Here is a 24976-nt window from a genome sequence, read left to right as displayed (position 1 = left end):
ATATCTGTGTGTAAATAATGTTGTTTAATTGAAAATAGCTGGATAAATGTTTTTTAAAATTTGGGGCCCACTGTACAGCATCATTGTTTGGGAAAAATATAAATTAATAATCAGGTGTTTTGTATTTTGAATTTTTACATTATTCTTGCATTGATGTGACAAAGTGCCTGTTAGGTATTTAATTTACTGGTATATCCAATTCTGTCATTTGGTTTTAATTTTAAATTTACGATATCCAGGTTGAAATTATTATGAAAAACACAATTTCCTAATGTTTTCTTTCTTAAAAAGAAGCGTCACCTTGTGACCTTTACTTTCAGAGGTGGCACAGACAAACTTCCACCTCAATTTAGGGCACAGAAAGATTCACGGCTGACAGATAAAACGTTTTGTGTTTTACTTCCACAGACGTAGCACCCGGGTCGGCTCGGAGTGTTTTCCCGGAGTCTTACTTGTAGAGCGGGATGTCGGGCTCCTTGCCCTCGGTTCTCAGGGTCAAACAGCACTGCTGCAGCTGAGACTTTGGGTCATTCCAGTCCTGGTTCAGAATGAACTCCTGCAACACACACACACACAAACACACACACTTCATTCAAAAAATCGAAGACACCGGAAATAAATAAAGAAAACTGCTGCAGTTACAAACTCCATCTCCCCCGGTCGCTGAGGCTTTTATTTCATTCCTGCCTTGACCCTCTCCGCCCCTCCACTTCTTTTGCTCTCACTTATTTGCTCTCGCTCTGACTGGCTCTCCGTCTGTGTCTTCACGCTGAGTACAAATCACAGGCTACTTAAGACAAAAGCCAATCCCGGGCCAGAGGCAGAGAGCGTCTGGGAGTCTCCCAGGTGTGCAGCCCTGATACATTTCTCTTATCCAACAGGGACTTCTAAAAGCCCTTCCATTAACAGGGAAGCAGCCTTGTCATAAAAAGGCAGACTTTGAATCCAGAACTGTCTGCTCCTATTAATTTTCTACAAAGAGTGCTCCTGCTTCTGTTCCCCCCCCCCCCCCCCCCCCCCTCCCCTCCACAACCCCTCTATCTCCTGCTTCCGTGCTTTACTTCCCTTTTGCTCCTTCTCACTTTTCCTCACTCGGGGGGGCATCTTCACTCATTTTGCCTTAGGCGGAAAAATTTGGGTGGTTTTTGAAAAGCAGCGCAGCATATAGCCCGGCGCTGGTACAAGCAATTTCGAGTGCATGGATGCATTGACACTCACACAAACCCTCTATATGCGTAATCACACAGTGCAGCGGGGGGAGAAATGCGAACATAAGGAAAGGAGCGTTTATGTCCCTGGTTTTTCCTTCTCTATTTCCATCCAAATTGGATGAAGCATCACACTGTGCAAAACGCTGTGGTTTCCAGAAGCCCATGTAAGGAGACATGCTGGCTGTTTCACAACTTTTCTCTTGGAAGTGGAAATTAGGTGCTCTCTTGCAGCGACCATGACGCAAAGCTCAGCTCCTCTAGAGCCGGGGATTCTCCCTGGAGAGGCACACCAAGACAGCAATTAGCATGGCATATCAGACCACTGCAGCAGCTTCACAGGGAGAGGTCCTCGCTACGTGGATACTCGTGCATGAGCGAGTGCGTGTGTGTGTGTGTGTGTGTGTGTGTGTGCGAGAACACGTGCACATGCCTGTTTAGGTATAAGAGTGTATGTAATAGTTTGTGTCTTTTACCACAGCGGTGATTTTAATGGGAATACGCATTTAAGACTCTTCTCTTTAAACTTGAACGATTCGATGGCGCTCGAGAGTAAAGACTCGTCCTTCCTCACTCACATGTGGCCATGGAGTAAATCTATCCAACTCCTGGAAGTGGACGCCATCAAGCGCCCGAGCTCTACTTGGATCAATGGAAAACCGCTGATGACTAACGTCAACAACCCGACACTGTTGTGATTCCCATTAAAGATGACTAAAATAGCTATTTGAGCCGTCAGTGCGAGAGGCGTTCAAGGGCCGAGCACCACTTCAGGCCCTGCGTCGATGGTGGCACCATTAGGCTCCAGCCATTAGCTCCCTCCTCCTCCTCCTCCTCCTCCTCCTCCTCCTCCTCCTCATCATCATCTCCCCGGCTCTTTCTCTCGGAGGCGTCCAGCTCAGCGGCTCATTGATCAGGTGCGAGTGGTGAATAGCCATCAATAGGGACTCACCTTCAGTCGGGGGAAAAAGCAGACATTCATGAAGGTGTGCACGAACTCCAGATCTTTGTCAATGTAGAGCGCGGCGATGAAAGCTGCAGAGAGAGAAAGAGAAAAGGGAAAAAAGCGATAAAATAAATGGCTGAAGACGTGCAGCGTCTTTTTCTGCTCTGCTAAACATGTGCCTGCCTCCCTGCTGAAACAAATAAAACATTAACCAAGACCAGAGGACAAACCCAAATGTGATGTTAATGTAAACAACGGGGAAAAGGACGGCTCTGTCCACGTCCCTCTGTTTCCGTCAAACAGGAAATTGCTGCGGCACAGGGGCCGCGCAGAGTTCACAGAAACATCCAGCACAAGAGGAAACTGCACGGGGAAGCTGAATCGAGAGTAACAGGCGATCTGAAAAGTGAGCGGTAGGTGCTCGGTGTCATTTCCATCTCTGGCTCTTCCCTTTTGTTTCGCTCCTCCATTAGCTGCCCGCTGCATTCACCCATCCCCGTGACTAAGACAGCGGGACGCCAGAGACGGATAATAGGTAATATTCCAGGGGGCCAGCGAGGGCCGGCTGCAGCCCCGGGGCACGGCTGCTCATATGCGGGAGCGGTGCACTCATTTCCAGCTCCGACCCTCGTCCCCTTCCCCGAGTCGCCAACTCTGCTCCGGCCCGAACTCTGAGGGATAATTTGAAAGGCAAATGATATGAAGCTCTGAGTTGTCCTTTGACCTCCAGTGTGTGTGTGTCTGTGTGTGTGTGTGTGTGTGAGAGAGATTCATGCATGACTCTGACTGCTGATGCAGACCTGGAACATATTAATGCTTTTCCTACTGTCTCTGTCAGTATGCATTATTCCTTCATATTACCATCTTTGTCACTGCTAGCGCCCTCTATTGGCCTCGTGTGGACAGTAATGAATCTCCTCCAATGCATGACCTCAAATAAGCCTTTAAATAAAGGTACTGTGCAGTAAAGATAAAATACAAAGAACAATTGTGTCTATGCTTATATATTAAAGTTATCTATTTCATTTTGGGATTAGGAGATATATATATTTTAAATGGAAAAGCGGAGAGTTGTCCTTAGTTTCTTTTAAAGCCGAACTAATCCTGGATTTTACTAAGACTAAGTTTTCATTGTGTAAAAGAGGAATAATATGCGTTTATGAAACCAGTTACTAATGGGAAATATATCACTCGTTTGTCTCTGTCAATGTAATATGTAGTATTGGATTTTTGACCAGTTTTTATACAGAGATCCATATTTAACAAGGGAAATATAAACTTGTCAGTGGTCAGCAATACTTTATATAATGGAAAAGCATCTTCTCAATGATAAACATATTAAATATTCCTCTTCTGAAAATGTTGGTACATTTGCCAGGAAGGTAAAGAGCAGGCTGACTGATTCGTAAACCTTTGAATTCCCTTGTTACGGTGGAACATGGTCAGAATGTTGTCGATGTCCCAGTTTACCCCGAACAGGACGAGTGAGGCTTCATACAGAGTGAAGACGGAGTCGGCAGGTATCTGGGACCGGGCCGTGGATTTCTTCTTCCACGCGTCAGGAGAGAGATCCACCACCTGACGCTCCAGCTGGAGTCAGGAGAGCCACCAGATAATCCCTGACAGGCGTCCCACCCAGAGACGCTGACAAATGGGTCTGACAACAGGACGAGAGGCGGGAGAGCCAGAGACTGAAGTCGCTTCACAGTGAGAGTGTCTCCGCAAACTTCACACCTGCCACCGCACATTGTTTTCATTTCAATATAACATATGTTCAATATGTTTGTAATATAGAAAATTAAACAAGACTTGATATAAGAACCTTTACATAACAATTGCACTCATTTCAATTTATAACTTATGAAAACAGATCTAAAAAGTAAGAGTCCCTTGAACATGAATCTTAATTTTCTAAATTGAAATACATATTTGTCTTGCTAAATGTTATTTATTTTCTTTTTCTGACAGTTTCTGTCCACAATTATTTGTATCATATCTTTGGGGTTTAGGACAAATGATTGTTTCTAATAAATTATAATTTGAAAAATTCATTATTTAAAACAATATATAAAACAATTTGAATTCCTGGCTCTAATTTGACATAACATTTTAATCATTACCCTTTTTCTTTTCTTATTTTGATTCTTATGTTTGGCGAATGTGAGATCTTCAAACTGCTTTTAATTATTTTCCTATTGTTTGCCTTCAATTATTAATTTTAAACTTGTAAAGCCCTTATTAAGTGTGTTTTGAAAAGTGCTTTGCCATTCAAATTCATTATTATCATTATAATTATTATTAAAAGCAGATTTTCTCTCCTGAGTGAGAGGTTGTGGTTTTAACCTCTTCTTTACGGGTAAAGAATAAAAACAGCAACCATTTTACAAATCTGAAGAAGAACATTAAAACCATTGCTATTGGTGAAAATCATACTGGGATAATTATTGATATTGTCATCACTCAGCTCTAGCTGAACCTATTTTCCGTGTCTTATTCTGATCCAGAGAAGCAAGCAGGACACCACCAGTCGATTATTAGATGTGCAATCTGCAGCTGATGGATTAGAAGCAGAGGAGAAGAAGCTCCTGTGACACTGAGGACACAGGGAGCGTCATCCCGTGTCCTCAGCAGAGACGTGACAGCGTTTGACATTTAACACAAAGAGAGCAAAGAAATCGATGGTGGCACTTAATGTTGACTTTCTTAAACGGCACATTCAGGAGTGAGAAATGAAACATGTGGAGGAGGGCTCTATAAAATATCTGTCATTTCTCTTTCTTCTTTGTTTTATATTTCTGCAAACGAATCAAAAGAACCGTGCACGTACATTCCAACAGGTCGGCCAGCGTCTTGGTCCTCAGGGCCACCGGGCGCTTGGTCTTATCGTTGGTGATGGCGAAGTCCTGCATGCCCAGCTCCTCGGCCACTTTGGCCTGCGTGCGGTTGTTCACCAGCGAACTGCGGAGCAGCTGTGGAGCAAAGAGGACGGCACACGTCAGAATCGAACTCGAGGTGCGAACACGTCGCCGCAGAAGTACTTCAAACAGATGTACACGGAAAGAAGACACGGAAGTACACGGAAGTACACGGAAGTACACAAAAACATCAAAATAAAGCCCAACGTGGAATAATTCATCAAAGACAGAATGGTAATGCAGAGTAAATGTTTCAGGGAGATTGCACGCTGCTCTGTTAAATATTGCATGGTGACTGGGGGCTGAGCGGATGACAACATGTTAGACTGGGCGAGCTGCATTTACGTCTCTAAAAGGGAAAAACACAAACATGTTAAATATAGCTGCGAGATGAGCAAAGGAGCAAATGGAAGCAGGCTGACTGACTGACTGGCTCTGGCTTGCTGGGATGTGCCCTCCTTAACAGTACACACGCCATCGCAATCAGAGCCACACAAGCGCGCACACACACACACTCCCACACACACGCTCACACTAGTTGAATGAGCACTTTTTCCCCGATTTGAAATCCATTTCAGATGTACCTCCATCTTGGCTCTTGGGCATTGGCAGCGCTGAAGCTTTCAGGCTCTCAGCGAGCGCTTGATGGAAGCTTTTATACAACTAGCATCAAGGCTTCCATCTATAAGGAAAATCCAGGAATAAGCATCTGACTGCAGAGGTTCTTATTCAGTTTGAGACCCGCTCATCCCCCCCCCCCCAGCCTTGAGTAGTCGCTCCTCTGAAGAGAAGTGCTGATGGTCGAGTGAAAAGACGGAGCTGTATCTCCGTTTGACGCCGTCAGAAAAATACACTTACATGTTCACAGTGTGATCACTTGCTTTGTACCTGTGTTAAAAGCCATGCGCACACACACACGTACAGACACACACACACACACACACTTGACAGCTCCAGTAAAAAAAATCTGCAGACAAAGACGTGTTATTGAAAACCACTGAACAATGTCGTCTCATGACAATGCCCATCAATAGGAAGTACAGTAAACACACAGGAGCAGTGTGGGGTGAGGAGTTGTTCAGTGGAAACGAGCAAAAGGCTGCCACTTGGAGATTCAAAGATGGATGGGAGGAAGGATAAAAAAACAAAAAGCTTCCACACACACACAATCCTCCAGGAGACACCACAATAAAACCCCTAAAGCTTATTGGTGAAAGTGTGGCAAACTGAGGATTGAAAACAATTTGTATTTTGTATATTATGCTATATACAATTTTCTAATTTGTCTGTTGTTATCACCCATAAAGTTGTTACCATCCAGGCAGTCTACAGTCAGACGTCATAGTTGTAGCTGCAGTTGTAGACAGAATGAATTTGAGCTGACATGGGTAAGGTTTTATTGATTATGTGATTTTGTTAGACCCATTTCAAGCACTTGACTAAATTTGTTATCTATATATATAACTTTTCAAAAGTTAATGTGTTAAATATTGACTTCCAATTTGCCAAAGCAATAACAGACACAACCGGCGTCATCGGTTCTGGCAACGTTTAGGCACAAATATCATTTTAGAATTATGGATCTTACCGTTAAATGTCCTTCGTGGTGATCGGGGAAGTGGATGAAGAGGTACTCTGTGGCCACCAGCTGCATGATGGAGTCTCCCAGGAACTCCATCCTCTGGTTGTGACCCCTGGAAAAGATGGAGGGATGGATAAAGTTAAGTAACAGGAGGAGTGAAGAAAAGAAAAACAGGTCACAGGAGGATTTGATGGAGAAGGGGTGAAGTAGGAGGGCGGGGGGGGGGGGGGGGGGGGGGTAGAAGCCAGGGAGAGGGAAGGTTTCACTTACACAACCGTACATCAGAGGGTCATGAAAGGCGCCGCGCTCTCCTGACAAATCTACCGGGGCTTTTAAGAGAAACAGTGAAGCCGGCTGATGTACGTTTCCGGCTGCGTGACAACTCGGAGGCCGACTCAAGTGCCGGCTGCCTTCGGAGGAAAACATCGAGCTTTGATTGCAAAGTCTAATATCAATGGGGAAACAAACAGTCTTTGAAACCCTCCGGTGCACCTGCAGGAGAGCCGGTCGAACTCCTAAGCCCATGCAAAGCAGGAGGCGTTCAACAACTTTCAACCTTCTAACAATTCCTAGAAAAGCTAAAAGCAGGAGTGTGATACTGTGCATCGGCTTCCTGCCGCTCTCGCCATCACTGAGAGGCAGTGAGCAAACTGTGGCTCCATGCACAGAGCTAGACAGGGCAGCAGGAGCTAAGGGGGGGTGGTGGTGCACTGCTGCTGCTGCTGCTGCTGCTGCTGTAATGGTCGTTAATTAAACAGAATTATAGATTAGCATTGCAGAAGGGGGCTGGTGCTGTGCCAGGCAGGAAGTGTGTGTGAGTGTGGGGGGGCGTAAGTAAGTGCCATACAAGCAGAGAGGTATAGACAGCAGCCGAGCACACGTCCATCTACAGAGCTCAGATCTTCACAGGGGAGGAAAGTTTGAAGATGAGAGGGAGGAGGACGCAGAGGCCGAAGACGAGAGGGGGAGGCCGACTTCAAAGAGGGAGGAAGGTCAAAGTTTACTGTCCGATTGGCGGCGCTGCTACCTTTTTATGAGATCTGAGTTAGAGACTCGGTGAGAGAGAAGTTTGAGCGTCTTCACCGGAGCTCAGCTGTCAATTCATAACTCAAATCAAAGAATTAATCCTCTTCCCTTAAACCAAATCATCACTTTTGAACGTGTACAAAAGCTTTTCGCTGTAAAAAACTAATCTCCAGCTCAAGAAATTGGTCAATAGCTTTTCCTAAAAGATTATTTTCTTTTATTTAGTTTTTTAAATGTCCACCAATTACACACTCAAGTCGACATTTAACAAATTTCATATTTTTCTCACGACAAAGGATTCCACGGATTTTTTATTTAATACAGAAACATTTAAGAAAAACAGTTTTGTTGTGTAAATAACCAATTTCCAACACTTTTAATTCCTGTCCTGCAAATGGACAAATCAATCCAGCGACTGCAGGTGTTTGCAGGGACAGAGAATAAGTGAGAATTTAAATAACTACTTTATATTTCACGGCTGGGCTGAAAGACCCAGGATTGAGCTTCATTAAGAGGAAGGGAAGTCAAGGAACACTGCCTGATTCACACTCCTACATTAAAGATAGTCACAGAGCTTCTTAATGGAAAGAATCTGCCACAACACATGAAGAGAAGAGCTGAGGAAGAGGAGGCAAGAGCAGAGCGGCAGAGGAGAGAGGTGGAGGCTGGACGTCATCGGGTTCGCTGCGGATTTGATCAGAATCTAGCTGATACGCTGTATGGGAGCTCGGGAGAGGAGAAACAGATTGAGAAGGTGTGGGGAGAGCGGGAGATGGAACAGTCGAGTGACAGTGAGAGACGAAAGGAGAAAATGGAGGAGATAGAGGGGGGAAGAGGAGAGATAGAGCAGGTCAAAGAGGAATGCGTTGCTGTGTGAAGCAGCACAAAGAGCCATCCCTGATTCACTTCAACAGCAGCCGCACAATGCTCCGGCAAGGTGGGGGAAATTGAAGTAAAGTGTGGAGCCGAGGTCTTTATTCTCCTTTGACTTTGATCTAAAATACCTTTAACAGCCTCTGTGAAGAGGCAGCGACGGGCCGCCCGCTCCCAAAGTGGGGAGCTCTCCATTCCGTGAGGCAATTTCTCCCTCTCGCTTCTTAGGGAAATTATGTCCTTGTTTCAAATGTGCGCCGCTTGTGCGAGGTTCAAAAGTGCGACTGCGGAGGACAAGTGGAGCCGCGACTCCGGACTCCGGGATTTGGGTAATTTCAGGAGCAAAGATCCACCGCAAAGGGATGTTCTGGGAATACATTTCGCCAACAACAACAGATTGATATGAATTCAAAAAAGAGTCTTTGGTATAATGACTTCTCAGGGTCTCTATTATAAAGAATGCACAAAACTGAAAATGAGTTTTTTTTCTGCAAAAGGGAAAAATATTCCCTTGGATTTAAAGTTTAAGTGCGAATAACATGAAATCTTTACAGACACGATATTTAATCCATTGCTGGAAATCAGAAGTCAGACTTTTTCTTCCAAAAGCAAATTGGTTGAGATATTTCACCAGAGTTACTCTGAATCACCAGATCGAGCACAGACGATAATGGATAAGGTATTTTTCTACCTTTCCACAAGTGGCCTGTTAGCCATTTTAAAATCCCCTCTTCTACAGGAAACCACAACAGACTCTGAGCTGCATCACTCAAAGAAAATTCCTATTTGCAAAAAGACGGCTGTAATTGGAACAATCATCATAATTAGACCCTTTTACCCACATATATGATGCTTAGTGATTTATGGAGAAAACCCACTCCCTCACTATTTTGCAATTTTTCTACTTATTTTCCCCAAATTTCACAAATAGTTTATTTATTAATTTTCTTATATCCAGAATATACTTTAGATTTGAAGGAGTAAAATTAAGCTGTAGAGCTTTGGAAGCTTTTTAACCATGCTTTAAAAAAAATGGCAACGCACAGAAAAGTTGCTTTTTACGTATTTCCATTTTGTTGCCCTCTAAATCCAGCTAATGGAAGTTAATTGCATGTATATTTTCAAATAGCCACTTTCAAAGCCGCATAACGAAACACACTTTGATTCAACAAACAACAGCGAACACGAGGCGAAGTGGACACACTTTTACACAAATGGTGAAATTCTTGCAACACCCTGCGTTTCCGCAGTGAGAGGAGGAGAAGCAGCAGCAGCAGCCGCCCGGTGCCTGGGGGCCACGGCTCTCTGGTAGTGCTGTCAGGAGGAGGCCCATGTTCTCCACCTCTCACAGGGTCAACCCCCGTCCTTGCTTCTCGTGCCGTCCTCCTCTCGGTCACTTTGTCCTCTACTCCAACACAAAGCGCTGTCGGGCTAAAGGTCAACCTGGTTCCTGTCTTCTCATTTGCTGCACGCCTTATTGTCTGACCTTGCTTTGCTTCATCTCATCTCGTTCTTCTTTCCCTCACGACGGAGCGACCTACTTTTTATTTCACCTTTGGTCCTCACGGGAAACCGTGGCCAAGCTCCATCTTCAAGTCAGTCGGCTCTATCCAGGTCAACCTGCCTTTGGCCACTAAGGAGCTAATGAACATCAATTACCCTGAAAAATTATCTCTTTGTTTTTGCTTCAGGAAAATTAACAAAACAAATGTGGATATATAAAAAACCTAAGTAGGTTAAAATTAGATAGATCGAAGTGAAGCTATTGAACGTGTTGCCACCGTGTTAGAAAATATCATCACCATCAACCTTGAGAAGAAACACCTCAAAGCTCAGTGGCAGACGAGCCTCTGGACCTCTTGTCGATTTCACTGACCATGAGTGAGGAGAGGTTTGACATTTAAGTGATGGATTAGAGCCAACACAGCACTGTACTGTATGTGTGTGTATGTGCAACACACACACACAACCACAGACACACACACACACACGGCAATGTCCTTGTGGCAAAACTAAGCAAGCAATTACGGACTGCAGGCTGCCAATAGGATATCAGAGGTGCACTGCCAAGACTAATTTGCTTCAGCTGTCAAACTCACTATTGTGTTGTGTAGCTCAGAAGTGAGTTAAGCTTCCATTGCAGATAATCCTCTCATTCTCAGAATCACCTCAAATTGGAGTGAACAGTCTCATTAGTGAAAACATGTTCATATAAAAACAGCCGTCTCTTTTTAAAACTCCTCATCGTGGAGGAACCCGCTCGCTCTCTGATTCTAAGTCGTCTTTGCAGAAGTTTTTGCAACTTTACAGGCGATCGAACAAATGTCACAACAGAAACATTTCCAGTATCGGTGCTAAATCACCACAGCAACACTGTGACACACTGCAGGGAACAGAGCAACACAACTAAATCAAAATCATCCTCCAGCAGAATGTAGTGGGGCAGTTTATGTACATAGCAAAGTGTGTCCCTGGCTCAGGAGCTGCATCCTTCAAAGGGACTCGGTCTGCGAGGCTGAATTCGACTGGTGGTATACGTGAGGTTTTCCTGTTAACGTCACCAGGTGCTCCCGCTTGTGCTGTTGCATCATCTGCTACTTTGATCGGTTGTACTTCCTGCAGCTCGAGCACCTGCACAGCTTTGCCGATGAGCCTCGTGGCCGGCGTGCGGTGACTTGTCGGGCTCATGTGAAGAACATGTAACATCGGACGGCGTAGTTGCTCTGGCGTGACGCAAGAATTACATAATTTCGCCCCCAACAAAAAATGGAATATACAGTACAGTAGCACTCGAAGCTTCCCTGAGCACAGACACCAAAGCATCTCAGAAGCAGGCGTGTGGAAATATGGCAAAGGAGCAACTGCATTACTCTTCACGATTACAGATCTGCGTTCCACCCGAGGGAGGCAGCGGAGGTGGGACAGCAGAATGCACGTCATATTAAATTCATTGGATTTTTTTGAAAAAAGTGACAGCAATCAGTCTTCAAGTGCGTCCTCAGTGGGACACGGCTGCCGTCCACATTAAATCTGGACTGAACAAGTGAGAATCCAGGATTTCACAGGAAGGGCTGAAGCTCGACAATGAGAGAAAGAAAACTGTCAAATAAGAGAAGCGGCTGCGATGAATGAAAGAAAAAGAGAAATATAAACATCCAGCCGTGGACAACCCAGTGAATCAAAACCCCATTTCCCATGGGGCAGTGGGGTCATGGCCTCCCAGCTACAGACAGACTAGAGAGTCCCCTGGGCCCCTCTCCCTGTCAGCTGTGAGGCCCTCTGATTAAACACACAGTGAGAGAGGCCTCTTGTTCCACCAAGGTAATTTAAACATGACATTGAAGACATGGCTCCTCATACAGGAAGTGACTGTAAGAGGATGTGTAGGCTGCGGGGGGGTGAATGTGATGATGTGGGAGGAGGAGGAGGCGGCGGCAGAAACAACAATCTAAAATGCCTCATGATGAAACTCCCGGCATCTCAGATCACATTATTAACCATAATGCACCGGTTCCTTATCACCTCTTCAGGGAGCCGCGGGCCACGTCTGGCTTCTCCTGCAGCCTCCCTGCAAATTACATCTGGCCTGCCAGCGCCTCACTTTGCATTTTTATTGGCTGTAACTCTATTAGCAAGCAAACAAACAAACAGACAAACAGACAGCGACTGTACTTACAGGGTGAGGTGGTTGAAGCCCACCGTCCTCAGGGTGAACGCTCTGGCCAGCAGACGCACGTGCGTGAACAGCACTCCGATGGCGTCCTCGAAGCTGGTCAGTTTCTGGAGGACGGGGGACGTCTCGATGAGCTGCCTGTCCGTCTGAGGCTCCTGGACCTGGACAAGACGAGGAAGAACAATGAAGACGTCAAACATCAGCTAACGTGGGACCAGGTTCCACTAACGACTGGGGTTAATGGGTAGGATGGGATTGTGCAAGACGCTGGTGTCCATATCCTTTTGGCCATAGACTGTGATGAATGGGTCTAGATTTGAAACAGCTTCCCAGGTGAGGACACTCGGAATCGATTATAGTTTGAAAAAAGCATGGAGAGAATAAACAAGAGGAATAAATGGTCTGAGAATTCTTTGCCGTGGAGATTTAAATGATGGAATTGATTTGTTTTGGTGTAATTTGGCGTAAACATCTTATTTCTTTGTTTGATTTATTTATTCCTTTGGTCTTTGCATGTGTGTAGAACAGTAACAACCTCTTCATGGATCCTCACACCAGACACTGCAGAGACGCGTCAGATCTCTTCCTTAACTGAAACGGATCTCTACAGTATGTGCTGCTCGAGGGCCTGTGTTTCGAGTGTGTGTGTTTTCACTGCTCCTCAAAACAAACTCAGATGATCTGCAGCAGATGGAACATCTTCGTCATTAAGTTTTAAGTCGAACAGCTCGTCTTTTCTCTCCCTCTCCCTGAATCTGGTGATTCAATCGGCCACTTAATATCTCTGGTGTCTCCGTGGCACTGCAGGTTTTCCCGCGGCAGGCTGCCACATCTGAGACCCCGTTGACTTTGATGGGTCTCTTAAAGGAATGGCTCTTTGAGTTGTGAAAACGGCTGCAGATTATGCTTTAAACATTAGCTGCAGGGCCTGGTGAGTTCAGAGGTAGGCTGCTTCAGCAGGAACACGCTGCTCTTTCTAACGACAGTATTTGCTCGTGCCCATGCTCATTAGAAAGTGGAATTATACGCTGAGGAAATATGGGCCTGAGAGTTTGTTGAATCAAGAGATATCCTTATGGGTGCATTAATTAGGCAGCTAGAAATTGGTCTCTGCGTTGTGCAGCTTGACCAAGACATCTTCTCCAAAGAAAGAGGAGAAGAAACACAATTTCACGTGGACATTTACAGGCAGCACATTCAGGTGACCTAGCTTGATCCATTTAGCGGAACTCTATAAAGTATCGCACACACACAAGAATAAAGAAAGCTGCTGTCAAGGCTCTCTGAGAAACGATGGGCACTTTCTTCATTTTCCCAGCGTCTTTGTTGTTCATTGAGAGATGACAAGTAAACAGCTTCCTCCGAGTCCCCCATGTCAAGCCAGTGAGCAAAGCAGAGAGATCTGTTTTCAAACTCAGTGTTTTTAATTGGAGTGCTGCCGGTAATGTCATGGTTCCATCTTCCAGTGCGTCCGAAGAAAGATTCCCTTTCTCCCGGTTTCTCCCTCTGTTAATTAACGAAAGGCGTTTAAAATGTCATGCATCAAAACTAACGACATCTGACGAGTGCAGCCCTCTCAGGCGCGAGCTGTCCTTCGGGGGGGAATGGCCGGCAGCAAGGCTTCAAACGAAGTGAGGAGAGGGGAGGAAAAAAAACATGAAAAAATCAACAGCGGTTATGAGAAATAAAAAATAAAAAAACACTTTTGAAATGGCTTCAAAGCTTCAGCTCCGGCCGGACAGAAGCGGAATCAGAGCCGAGGTCTTCTGAGGCCCCTGAAAGCCTGACATCCTTGTAGCTCCCTGATAAACCAAAGGAGAAATTTTGAAATCCACACTCAACGTAAATGACGTTCTGATAAATTCTTGTGGAGCGCTGCGGGTGATGACGCGCTGGTGCGAATCCAGAGAACACGAAAGACATGAAGACGTGCCTGTCGACCACTAAGCATACCACGGTGGCACAGCGTGTATGCCAAAGATGGCTGCATGCCTAATTACCCACGCCATGGCGAGCTGCCATTGCCATCCTCTCAAAGCTCATTAAGGCAGCTCCTCTTTCACCTCTGGTTTGTTGTCCTCATCTCGCCGAGCAGAGCGGACACCTTGTTACCTCACAGCAACAGCCTCTCGCCTGAAACTCGCAGGAGTGTTCATCAATTATGTAACAAATAAAATAAATAATAAATGAAAGATGTTTTATTTTCATTGTGTGAATCTAATTATATCATCTCAAGTCAAAAGGTCAAGATGCTATCAAGCTACTCAGAGGTTGGCACAATTTAACAGGCATTACCCCCCCCAGGTGGAGGAGGAGGACCACCCGGAGGAAACCTCAGCCACGCGCGGCGAGTGGTAATGAGGCCGCTGCTCTGAAGTGGCTAATCGCTACTCATGCAGAGCACTGCCGAGGTTTCCCCGTCGCACCACAGAGCGGTTGTAGGGTTGACCCCGGGGGCACCACCCTGACCACGGGGGCCGGCCGCCTGAGCGTTTGCCGTCCGACTCGCCGAGGAAACCGCCTGCAGGAGAACACGAGTTTATTCTGAGCAGCGAGGAGCTCGGTGGAAACATCCAGATGCTCTGTTGATCTCCAGCGTTCGGGGATAACAAAATAAAGGCGTGCGGAGGCAAAGATGTGGAAAAAGCCAAATATATATACACACACGTAGAGATTTACCCAAGCAGAAGCACAATGTTTTTCTTTCATTGGGCCAGGCAGTGATATGCAAAAATACACATAGAGAAACGCAGAGACACACGCGGGAGAATTAACAGCCTGAAGACGAGTCGCTGCGAACACACAAAGAAACACGTTCTCCTCACAGAAACATCAGAGAGGAGGATGCCTGACGGTCCCTGGAGGCCCCATGTGACTCGGGACTGTAATCCTGTTACGGCATCTTTGATCTCTTCTTCCAAATCCTAATTTCAAACAAACACTGTTGACATGTTCAATGTTTCTGGGCAGATCATGTAGAGCAACGAATGGAGAGAGAGCGAGTGAGCAAGTGAAGAGACAGCGAGGGCGAGGGCAGAACCATGATGTTGCAGAAGAAGAGAAAAAAGAGCAACGGAGGAAGAGAGACGGAGAAGAGGAAAAAGAGGATTAGGGTCTCGTTGAAAATGGAGAGCAGCGAGACATAGGAGCGTAACAATAGAGACTCGTGGAGGCTACTGGGGCTTGTGACAGCTATAAAAGCCTCGGTCAGCCTCAGGCAGAATAACTAACAGCTTGCTCACCTCTGTTTGCAACACACACACACACACACACACACACACACACACATTCAAACACACTTTCAAACACGCAAACATACGTTCAGGCTGGAACATCTTCAAAGATGGGTGAACAGAGATGTTCAAGATGTGTCTTGAGGGCGAGGTGAGTTTTGACGAAAGGCTCCTCGACTAAGTAAACATCAATAATAAAACATATCTGGACTGACCTGCAGGGGGTGGGGTGGGTAGTTGAGCCAGACCTCCCGTAGATCCTGTGAAGACAGAAGGTGGAAGAGAGAGAGAGAGAGAGAGATGAGGAGTGAGATTATAATGTATTAGGATCGTCTATGTTGGTAAATATCATTCTATAAATCATTAACATGAAAGCAAACATGGTAATTAACTGATACAAATGGTAATATAATGTGTAATATTGATTTTTGATCATTTGTAGACATCTAGTAAACATAGCAGTTCACATCTGATATATATTTCTAACGGGTAGAGACCACAGATTGTATTTAAAGATGGACAGCTCCCCCAAAACACCTCGATCTTCATATAACTGAATATATGTATGGATGTTTAGGATAATAGTCTGGGGAACGTGTTGTTTCTTCACTGAACCTGGTTAATCATAATTATCTGCATTCATGCATTTTCTTTTGGCAATATCAGGGGCGGCAGAACAACATGTAAACACAGCCGCAACACATAATCACCCCCTAGTTGGGAATAATCAGGAAAACAGTTTCCTATCTAACTGCTCACGCAGCAGATATGGATTAACGTCAGCGTTCATTCTGAGTCATGTTTCCTATGTTCAATATCGCAGCGTTCTGCTTTCTAACAAGTCCTCGAGGAAATCTCCGGCTCCTTAGCAGTTAAATACTCCTCCAGCTTGTTGCTAACTTTGTCAGTCTGCAATTTGGTGCAGGGTTGGGAGTGAGTAGAGGATTTATCTGTGGGTTCTTTGCCACCTGCTGCTGCGGCTGCTTAATGAAAGCAGTGAGAGTGAATCTCTCTGCCGTCGTAAGTCTGAAGCAATGAGCTGAAAGACACTCAGACGCTTCACAGAGATGAGGAATGAGGAATCTGTGCATAATTCTGTGGCAGTAACCGATACACAGTAATTGGCAATGTCAAAATATTGATCAGAGCAGCTTTACAACAGATTTTTAAAACTCACACGATTCCAGTAACCATCGCCGCTCATAACAAACACACCAGAAAGCAGATTGTCTAATTAGACTGGACTGTATAGTTGCAGAAAATACTGAGCGATGGTGAAAAGTAAGAGCAGAGACTGATGAGAACATCTCATGAAACTCGAGTGGGTTTTCAAAACCAAACCTATTTCCATCCGTCCACCAACGCAGCCCTGGACCTTCTGACCGGCAGAGACTTCTGTTTGTCAACATCAAAAATCAATCTAACCCTCAGTACCAAAGTTTTATTTCTTTTATCATGTGCTAGACAAAATAAGAGTAAAATAGCCTGTGATGATGTCCCATTGATGGCTCTGTGTGTGGGGGGGGCAATCCGAGTGGTCTAAGGTGCCATCAGCCGCCCCAGTGGGAGGCAGCGGAATAAGAGCAAATGAGTCAGCATCTCATTCCCAGACCCATAGGTCTGTGTCTCGACCCCCCACTGGGGACTGATAGAGGGGGCTGGGGAGGTGGATTTGAGTCGAGGGTGAGGGGGGTGGGGGGGGGGGGGGTGGGGGGGCTGCACACTGTCGATGTGTGCCTTCTCTGGAGACACACATCGTCGGAATCCTTCGGCCTCCTCCTGGACCGTGGAGAGAGAGAGAGGTGCCAGATCAACTCGTTCCCTCAACCCTGCTCTGGAGGAACCCTACGAGACTGAACGGTAGAATGACAAAGGGCTGAAAAGAAAGGTGAGAGAGAGAGAGAGAGAGAGAGAGAGAGAGAGAGAGAGAGAGAGAGAGAGAGAGATGCCAGATCAACTCGTTCCCTCAACCCTGCTCTGGAGGAACCCTACGAGACTGAACGGTAGAATGACAAAGGGCTGAAAAGAAAGGTGAGAGAGAGAGAGAGAGAGAGAGAGAGAGAGAGAGAGAGAGAGATGCCAGATCAACTCGTTCCCTCAACCCTGCTCTGGAGGAACCCTACGAGACTGAACGGTAGAATGACAAAGGGCTGAAAAGAAAACACAACAGAAAGAGAGGGAGGGAGAGAGAGAGAGAGAGAGAGAGAGAGAGAGAGAGAGAGAGAGAGAGAGAGAGAGAGAGAGAGAGAGAGAGAGAGAGAGAGAGAGAGAGAGAGAGAGAGAGAGAGAGAGAGAGAGAGAGAGAGAGATGCCAGATCAACTCGTTCCCTCAACCCTGCTCTGGAGGAACCCTACGAGACCGAATGGTAGAATGACAAAGGGCTGAAAAGAAAACACAACAGAATGAGAGAGAGAGAGAGAGAGAGAGAGAGAGAGAGAGAGAAATGGTAGTTTTGGTCCCGGTGTCTGTTATTTGAGACGCAGCACTGACAGAGACACAGCGAGGGCCTCTAAACTACAGCATCACTCAAGTGTTTAAAAGGTTTGAGGACTGAAACCTTTCAAATGCGCCACTCCTCTTTTTGGAGAGTTGTGTGTGTGTGTGTGGTCAACGGCATCAAATGGGCGCCTCAGCTTCACAACCCACCCGGCTGGGAACCCACTGCCTTGAGCAGCCGATGAAAAATTCATGAAAGTGGTCAATACATTTGAGCGAAAGCTTCCTTTTGGTTGCTCGTCTCAGCCTGGGACCGGAGTCGAGGAGCTCCAAGTTCATAGCAGGTATCAAGTCAACACATGGAGGCTGCTCGCCAACACAACACAGCTCCTCGGGCCGTCGAGGACGCCATCGTTTAAAGTGAAAGTCAATATCACTGACTAATGGATCACTTGCTTTCGACAGGGATTCTTTTTTTTCCCAGACACACAAATTGCCATAAAACACGAGAAAGTGATGCATCTAAAACATACAACACACATCTAGGGACATACAGAAAGAGAGTGAGAAAGGACAGGCAACAAGAAAACACAACACAGGCTAAAACAAAGAGAGGAGGGAGGGGGGGGGGGGGGTGAAGTACACACAACTTGCTTTGGCTTATGATTAAAATCCATCCACAGGGCGCACGTGATCCGCCCACATGCTGTATATAGAGTCGAACAGCTAATGTTTCAATTACAGCCATTCCAAAGACGAGGCAGACAATGATTAAGCCGGCATCGAGTGGGGATTTAAGAATAACAACAGATTTTTGCTCTCCCCACACTCTCTCTCTCTCTCTCCCAGCACGAGAAAGGTATAATTACTGGGGGCACAAATCAACATGTGCAGCAGTTGAATCACAGCCAGTTGGAGGACCGAGCTCTCGTGGCTTCGAACAGAAGGAATGTTTTTCTTTCAGCCGTGTTTATTCGAGTGTCAACAACCTACTCATAATAAGAACTGGAATGGAAAAGCGACTCGGTGAAACCACCTATATGATCTCCATTTAGAGGTGTCCTTCAAATCAGAGCGGCTCAAGCCTCCCCCCCCCCCCCCTGCGGGATCCACACACAGGCTTAGTCTTGCACAAACTCAGGGATCACAAGTCATCCGTGAATAGCTCGACACCTTTATTCCCTCCGCCCACACACACACACACACACACACACACGTCTTCTCCAGCCCCACTCACCCCTGGGATTGTTGGCCGTCCATGATTGGGACATAATGGTGCTCTTCTCTGGTGCTCTCCTCTGACAAGGTCCAGTGCTCCCTGACAAATTGGTCTCTAGCTACAGGCTGCCAATCAATCCATCAAACGTAGTAGTGCAGCAGAGAAATCGATTAAGAGAAAGCGCCGCTGATCGATACCGACATAAAAGCAGCTGTAGCTCTGTAGAGCAGGCGTCTATCGGTGAATGGTGAAGGTGATCTTCCAAATATGGGAAAACGAATGTGGACATTTTGGTGAAGTCCATCATGCGATTCATGGTGGAGGTAGAGAGCTCACCCTGTTCCCTTCTTCTGTGTGTGTGGGCAGGAGTGCGTGTGAATGGAAAAAATGGCTCTTGAACGTGCACATGCCCTCGTTCTCCAGGCCATTACTAAACCAAGGACAGAGCCGAGAGCGCTCTCATTCAAACATTGTAAATATTAGCCACAGCTGTCACAGGACAAAGTGCACATATTGCAAAGATCTCAACAGAGGACCGGGGACGTCAGGGAGGAAAGGTGGCAAAGTGCAGTCGTGGTTCATGCAACAGAAAATAGAAACACTCCCTTATTATCAGACCCATTATTGTCCAGTGGATGTTCTTTTACAAAAGAATGTGTCACTGGGTCCACCTCCCACAGGGGGGGGGGGGGGGGGGGGGGGGGGGGGGGGGCAGGAGAGGTGGCCTTCACATGCAGGGTGCTGCCCTCCAGCCTTCCACATGTGTGATCATGTCTAGGGTTGCAAAGGGGCGGAACATCATGCATTGCATTAGTGTTTTTTTTTCTCATCTTATTCCACAGAACAAAACCACGTGCACTATCTGAAGTGTGGAGACATTTCACCCCATCCAATATAGAAGGAGAGGCTGTGTGCATTTGCAAATACTGTGCAAAGACCCATTTTAAGACTGACACACAGATCCAGAAGCACATAGTCAAGTGCCCAAAGTTTCCTGAGGGCTCAAATCAGCCTGTGACAAAACAAAATGTATATATTTATGTCTGTATATGACAAGGTAAATACAGTTTATTCCCGTATATTACCGTGGAAAGTTTCCAGCTTTGAATATTCCCGGAATTTTGCAACCCTACTCAAGTCAGCCTCGCACACTACTGGTGCACCCAGAGATCCAAATAAAAACAAGTCACGGTTATCACACAGGTTTGATTTAGAGACAATTTCACTGTTTGGTTTGAAATTAAAAACGTGTGAAAGGTTCGATGCCGACCAGCGCAGTGCCATGGTGACCCATCTCAGTTGTCAAGGAAACCTTTGTTGGATGTGGTGGTGCGTAGGCTCGTGAGCTGGTGTTGATAAAAGCCGGCAGATTAGCCCATGGGCGACTGGTGAGATCATCATTATCGTGATTGCTCCTCGTAAGAGAGGCTCTTCCCTCAGGACGTCGCGGCGGCGGCGGCATCAACATCTTCTTTTTCCCCGGCAATATTGAACTGCTGTTGAGTCCAGGTTGGGAGCAATTGAGCAGCTCGCCCTGAAGGAGCCGCGTCCTGCCTCTCCGCTGACGCTTTAATACCCTCCACAGTAATGTCATTAGCAAATTAGAATCTATCGGCTCCTCCGGGCTTCTGTGCGCGGCGAAGCTCGATTCCATCATCGGCAAGAGAGGGCTCAGTTGTTTTGGGAACTGGTGGTAGAGGAGAACTGAAGGAAAGCAGGCCGCAGACAGAAGACGAGGGTACGGGAGTGATCAGCCATGTGTGTGAATGGAATATCACACCGGAGACAAACGCATTGTCCTTCAGTTTTGCACAGCATCTCATCAGTTTGGTAATGTGCTGTGTGGAGGAGCCATTCCGACACGTTAAGGTAGAAATATGGAAAAGGATGCATGAGGTCCTGCAGACCATGGAAACGTATCTCACACTGTCTGACCGGCTCGGCTCGGCTCTGCCCCCCCCCCCCCATCCCATCGCACCACCTGGCTGGTGTTTGGCTTTCTGGTCTGTGTCCATCTGTCTCCTCTCAGTTTGTGTGACAGAACAGCCATCAGGAGGATTCAGCATGGGGGCGGGTGGGGGGATGGGCGGGGGGGTGAGAAGAGAGACTATTTCAGTCCCTGGTCTGCTTCTCTGAAAACTTGCAAACCAAAGTAACTCAATTTTGGTTTGAATAACTTCTCTTGTGCGTCGGAGTCAAATGCTCCCTCTGCAGCCGTGGCTCTATTCAACACAACCCGACCTGTGGTTATACTTCACTGTTTTTAAATACTGATACTCACTGTAAAGCACCTTGGACTGTACAAAGTACTCTCCACGCAGACACTTGACATGATTGGCTGTCAGGCTGGAGGAGAGTGACCTTCTTTGGTTTGGTTAGAAGCAGCAGAGGCTTCTTCTCTTTCTTCCAGCACCAAAGCCCCTTGAAGGGTTAAGACTCCCACTCTGTGTGAAGGCTTTTCTATGTGTTCCAAATTTCAAATACATCCACGTTGTAAAACAGGAAAAGTACTAAGAAAGAAGGAAGACATCAACATGTATCATTTAGATCTATCTGATGATCCTGACTTTCCTTTTTTGTAAAGGTTGAAGCTCTTATATTATTTTTTTGGCACTCTCTAAAAGAAGAGGCCCTTTTCAATAGAACAAAGTATATAGATCACACATCCCCCGTTCTACAGGCCTCCATTCAGAATTGATTTTAAGATCTCAGTGATTACTTAAGTGTTGAGCGCTGTATCTCCCGTCTAGTCTGCATCTGCGACTTCAATGTCCTCCTTCATCATTCATCCTGAGATGTAGCTTCACAGTTTCTATCGATATTCTAAATTATACCAGGATTTTATTGAAGAATGAGGGTTTTTGCGTCTTGTATTTTATTCCTCGTCTAAGTTTTCCGTAGAATTCACAGTTGGTACAACCTGCCTTTGTGTTTTTTTGCTCCATCTGGAAACTCTATCGTAAGAGAAGCTAATTTCCCTCTCGTCTGTTGTCTCCCTGAGTGATGAAACTACACCTGCGCTCTGGTTCCGATCACCAGCGAGACCAGTGAGACCATCAAGACCATCATCGCCACGTGGAGCAGCAGGCTTCTCCCGTAGCCTTGGGATATTGATGTAATCTGTGCTCCGTCTGCTCTGATAGATGCAGCATCGTTTTCTTTATGATAAGAAATTTAAATTGTATCATTCAAACAAAAACAATCTACATCTGTTCACACAGCTCTTAAGAGTCGGCCCTGATAAAATAAATCTCTCATCACACAAATGAAGACCTCCACATCACGGCTGCTCTATAATTTGATAACCGCTGTCACGGCCAGAGGACGACAATAAAACAGAGCCAAGGACGTTTGGGCTTTTTCACACAGAAACAAAAACTCAGCACTAAAGCACTGGAGCCCAGTCGCTGGCCACACAGTGCAGGGGACTCGTACCTGCACCCAAACCAAACCTTTTCAGTGAGAGGGGAAAAGAAAATTCAAAATTCAAAGTTAAAAATAAAGAAAGGAGGGTGAATTATTGATCTAGAATCTTAACTTTTTTTTTTTGTTGTTTATAATGCTGTATTTCTTACAGGTGGGCGATTCCTAATTAGTGATAATTTGAGTAAGTCCAGAGGCTTCTGATGTGGTCTCCGAAAGATGACCTGATCAGACATATTGGATATATATATATATATATCCCTGTGTGGGGGGGGGTCGCCGCCCGAATATTAGACAAATGCCCTCGATAGCCAATTATAAACGAGCCTGCTGCTTCATACTAGACCTGCTGCAATCATTTATTTGATTCATAACATTTCTCTCCAAGATAAATGCAAATACTGATCCATTCATCAATTATTCAGGCAACGCACACACACACACACACACACACACACACACACACACACACACACACACACACACACACACACACACACACACACACACACACACACACACACACACACACACACACACACACACACACACACCTCCAATTCATTTAACAACATACAAACTCAAATCAACCCGTTTCTGCTGCTACGGCTTTATCCAAATATTGTGTTTTGTCATCACTGTGTAACTGATTGTGTTGCAGGATAAAGTGAGATTATGTGAGATCTCAGGTTGGAAGGAGAGAAAGGCCTCAACATCGTGGAAGACGTGGCTCTTCAGCTAAACACAGTCTGCTCGAATAATAGAGACAAGACTGGTGAAACAACACACGCAAAAAATATCCACAGATCAAAATAGGAATACTTCATCGAGTGTGTCTGCGGCTCCGCTCTGTGACTGACGTGTTCTTCACTTATGAAACTGTGAGATCCTGGAACATTTGGAGCCCGAGTCTGAATCATGAGGTGATAGAGCCGCGGTATCCAGGTCCCCATCGAGACCTCATCTGTCAATCATGTTGAGACCAGTTTTATATAATTAAATAACTAATTAAAATTAAACTTGGAGAGAAACAAGCACATGATCATCAATCAGTTTGATCAAAACTACCAAGAAACAATTTGGTCCGTGCTCCATCTGCTAACATGGAGGAGGCAGGGTTAATGGCGAGCAGGATGATGTTGGAAGCCGTCATGGTTTCCATCCTTAGTGCAAATATTACTTCTCTACATAAAACTGAAGCGGCAAACAGCAGAAATGAATTTATCCCTTACCTCACTGTTGAAAAGCAGTCGACCAAAAAGCTGCCGAGCTTCGTCCAGGCCTCCTTCCAAATACACAGCACCTGGGGGCAGAAGAAACACACAAAGTAATAACAGTCAATGAGTAAATAAGATAGAAATCAATACGTATATATAAGTGAACGGATGAACACTGTGTTGAGTAATTCCTTGAAATTGTTCAGGAAACAGTAAAAAACCAGGACTCTGCACCAGTGCATTACTGGTGTAAAAAAATTCTAGCAATTCTGAGCCTATTCCAGACTTTTCCTCCTAATGGAAAACTTAAAATTAATTGAACCCCGGCAATGAGTTATAATTGCTTTATTAAAAGTAGGAGTGCATTTTTATTGCTTTTTGACGGTGAAATGTCCTCGGGGTTCCTGTGCAGATCCCCCCCCCCTCCTCTTGTCACAGTGCAGGAGGACGAGGAGGGGGAGGAGGAGGAGGGGGGGATGGATCCACTTCACTGAGATAGAAGTAGCCAAGGTCACATAAACATCAAATTTGAGTGTGTGTCACATGCATTCCATACTGACAAACGCACACAGAGGTTCACTTGCAGACGTGTGTACTTTGTGCTCGAACCCATTCATGCACAGCGTGAACAAAAGTGCAGTGTCCTCTTTGTGACTCGCCTTCACACTCAGGTATAACTTATCTGCGCAGACACACAACACAGAATGTCTTGAATTCAACTTGAACTCTGACAGAAAAACAAGGTGTGCACAACAAACACACACATACACAAAAGACAAGGGACAAAGAAAGAAATTCAATAGAAAAGTGGTCTCAGATTGCAGAGAGCTGCTGCTGCTGCCACAGCGAGCAGAGACCAGGACAAGTTTCCAAAATGTCTCCGTCGATGTGACTGATATGCAACATCTCCAGCTCGTTGTGCCGCAATCGGCATCTCATTTGCACGAGTCAAGTCTCCCTTTGTGTGTGTTTGTTGTTTTGGTCTTCTACTGTTTCTACTCAAATCAGTGGAACTATCATGGTCCCTTTAAGCTGCAGACAAGTTCCAACCATCACACTTAGGGTGGCTCATTCAATTTAGAAAGCAATAACCACCTGGCAAATTGGGTATACAATCGTGCGGCAGTTTTTATTATGTGCATAAATGAGCCGGTGGAAATGGGGCGCGGTGCGGCTGCAAGTCGAAACGCACAAAATGCTTTCATGGATGACATCAAAAACATA

At 45.7% G+C, this 24976-nt stretch overlaps 1 protein-coding gene across 1 annotated transcript in view; it reads right to left on the bottom strand.

Annotated features, from left to right (window-relative positions):
* drosha (drosha ribonuclease III) overlaps nucleotides 1–24976 on the bottom strand; it is a 76984-nt gene that overhangs the window by 9466 nt on the left and 42542 nt on the right. Inside the window, exons 23-29 of the mRNA XM_062379440.1 lie at nucleotides 23768–23838; nucleotides 15672–15716; nucleotides 12227–12384; nucleotides 6658–6763; nucleotides 4982–5123; nucleotides 2161–2243; nucleotides 453–556 (exon numbers count right to left, since the gene is read on the bottom strand). Of these exons, the coding sequence (XP_062235424.1) occupies nucleotides 453–556; nucleotides 2161–2243; nucleotides 4982–5123; nucleotides 6658–6763; nucleotides 12227–12384; nucleotides 15672–15716; nucleotides 23768–23838 (709 nt within the window). The remainder of the gene's footprint in view (nucleotides 1–452; nucleotides 557–2160; nucleotides 2244–4981; nucleotides 5124–6657; nucleotides 6764–12226; nucleotides 12385–15671; nucleotides 15717–23767; nucleotides 23839–24976) is intronic.

This window comes from Platichthys flesus, chromosome 21 (genome assembly GCF_949316205.1).
Source record: "Platichthys flesus chromosome 21, fPlaFle2.1, whole genome shotgun sequence".
In the NCBI taxonomy this organism is placed as follows: domain Eukaryota; kingdom Metazoa; phylum Chordata; class Actinopteri; order Pleuronectiformes; family Pleuronectidae; genus Platichthys; species Platichthys flesus.
Note: the sequence above shows the minus strand (reverse complement) of the source record. Positions and strands in the feature narration are given on the sequence as shown.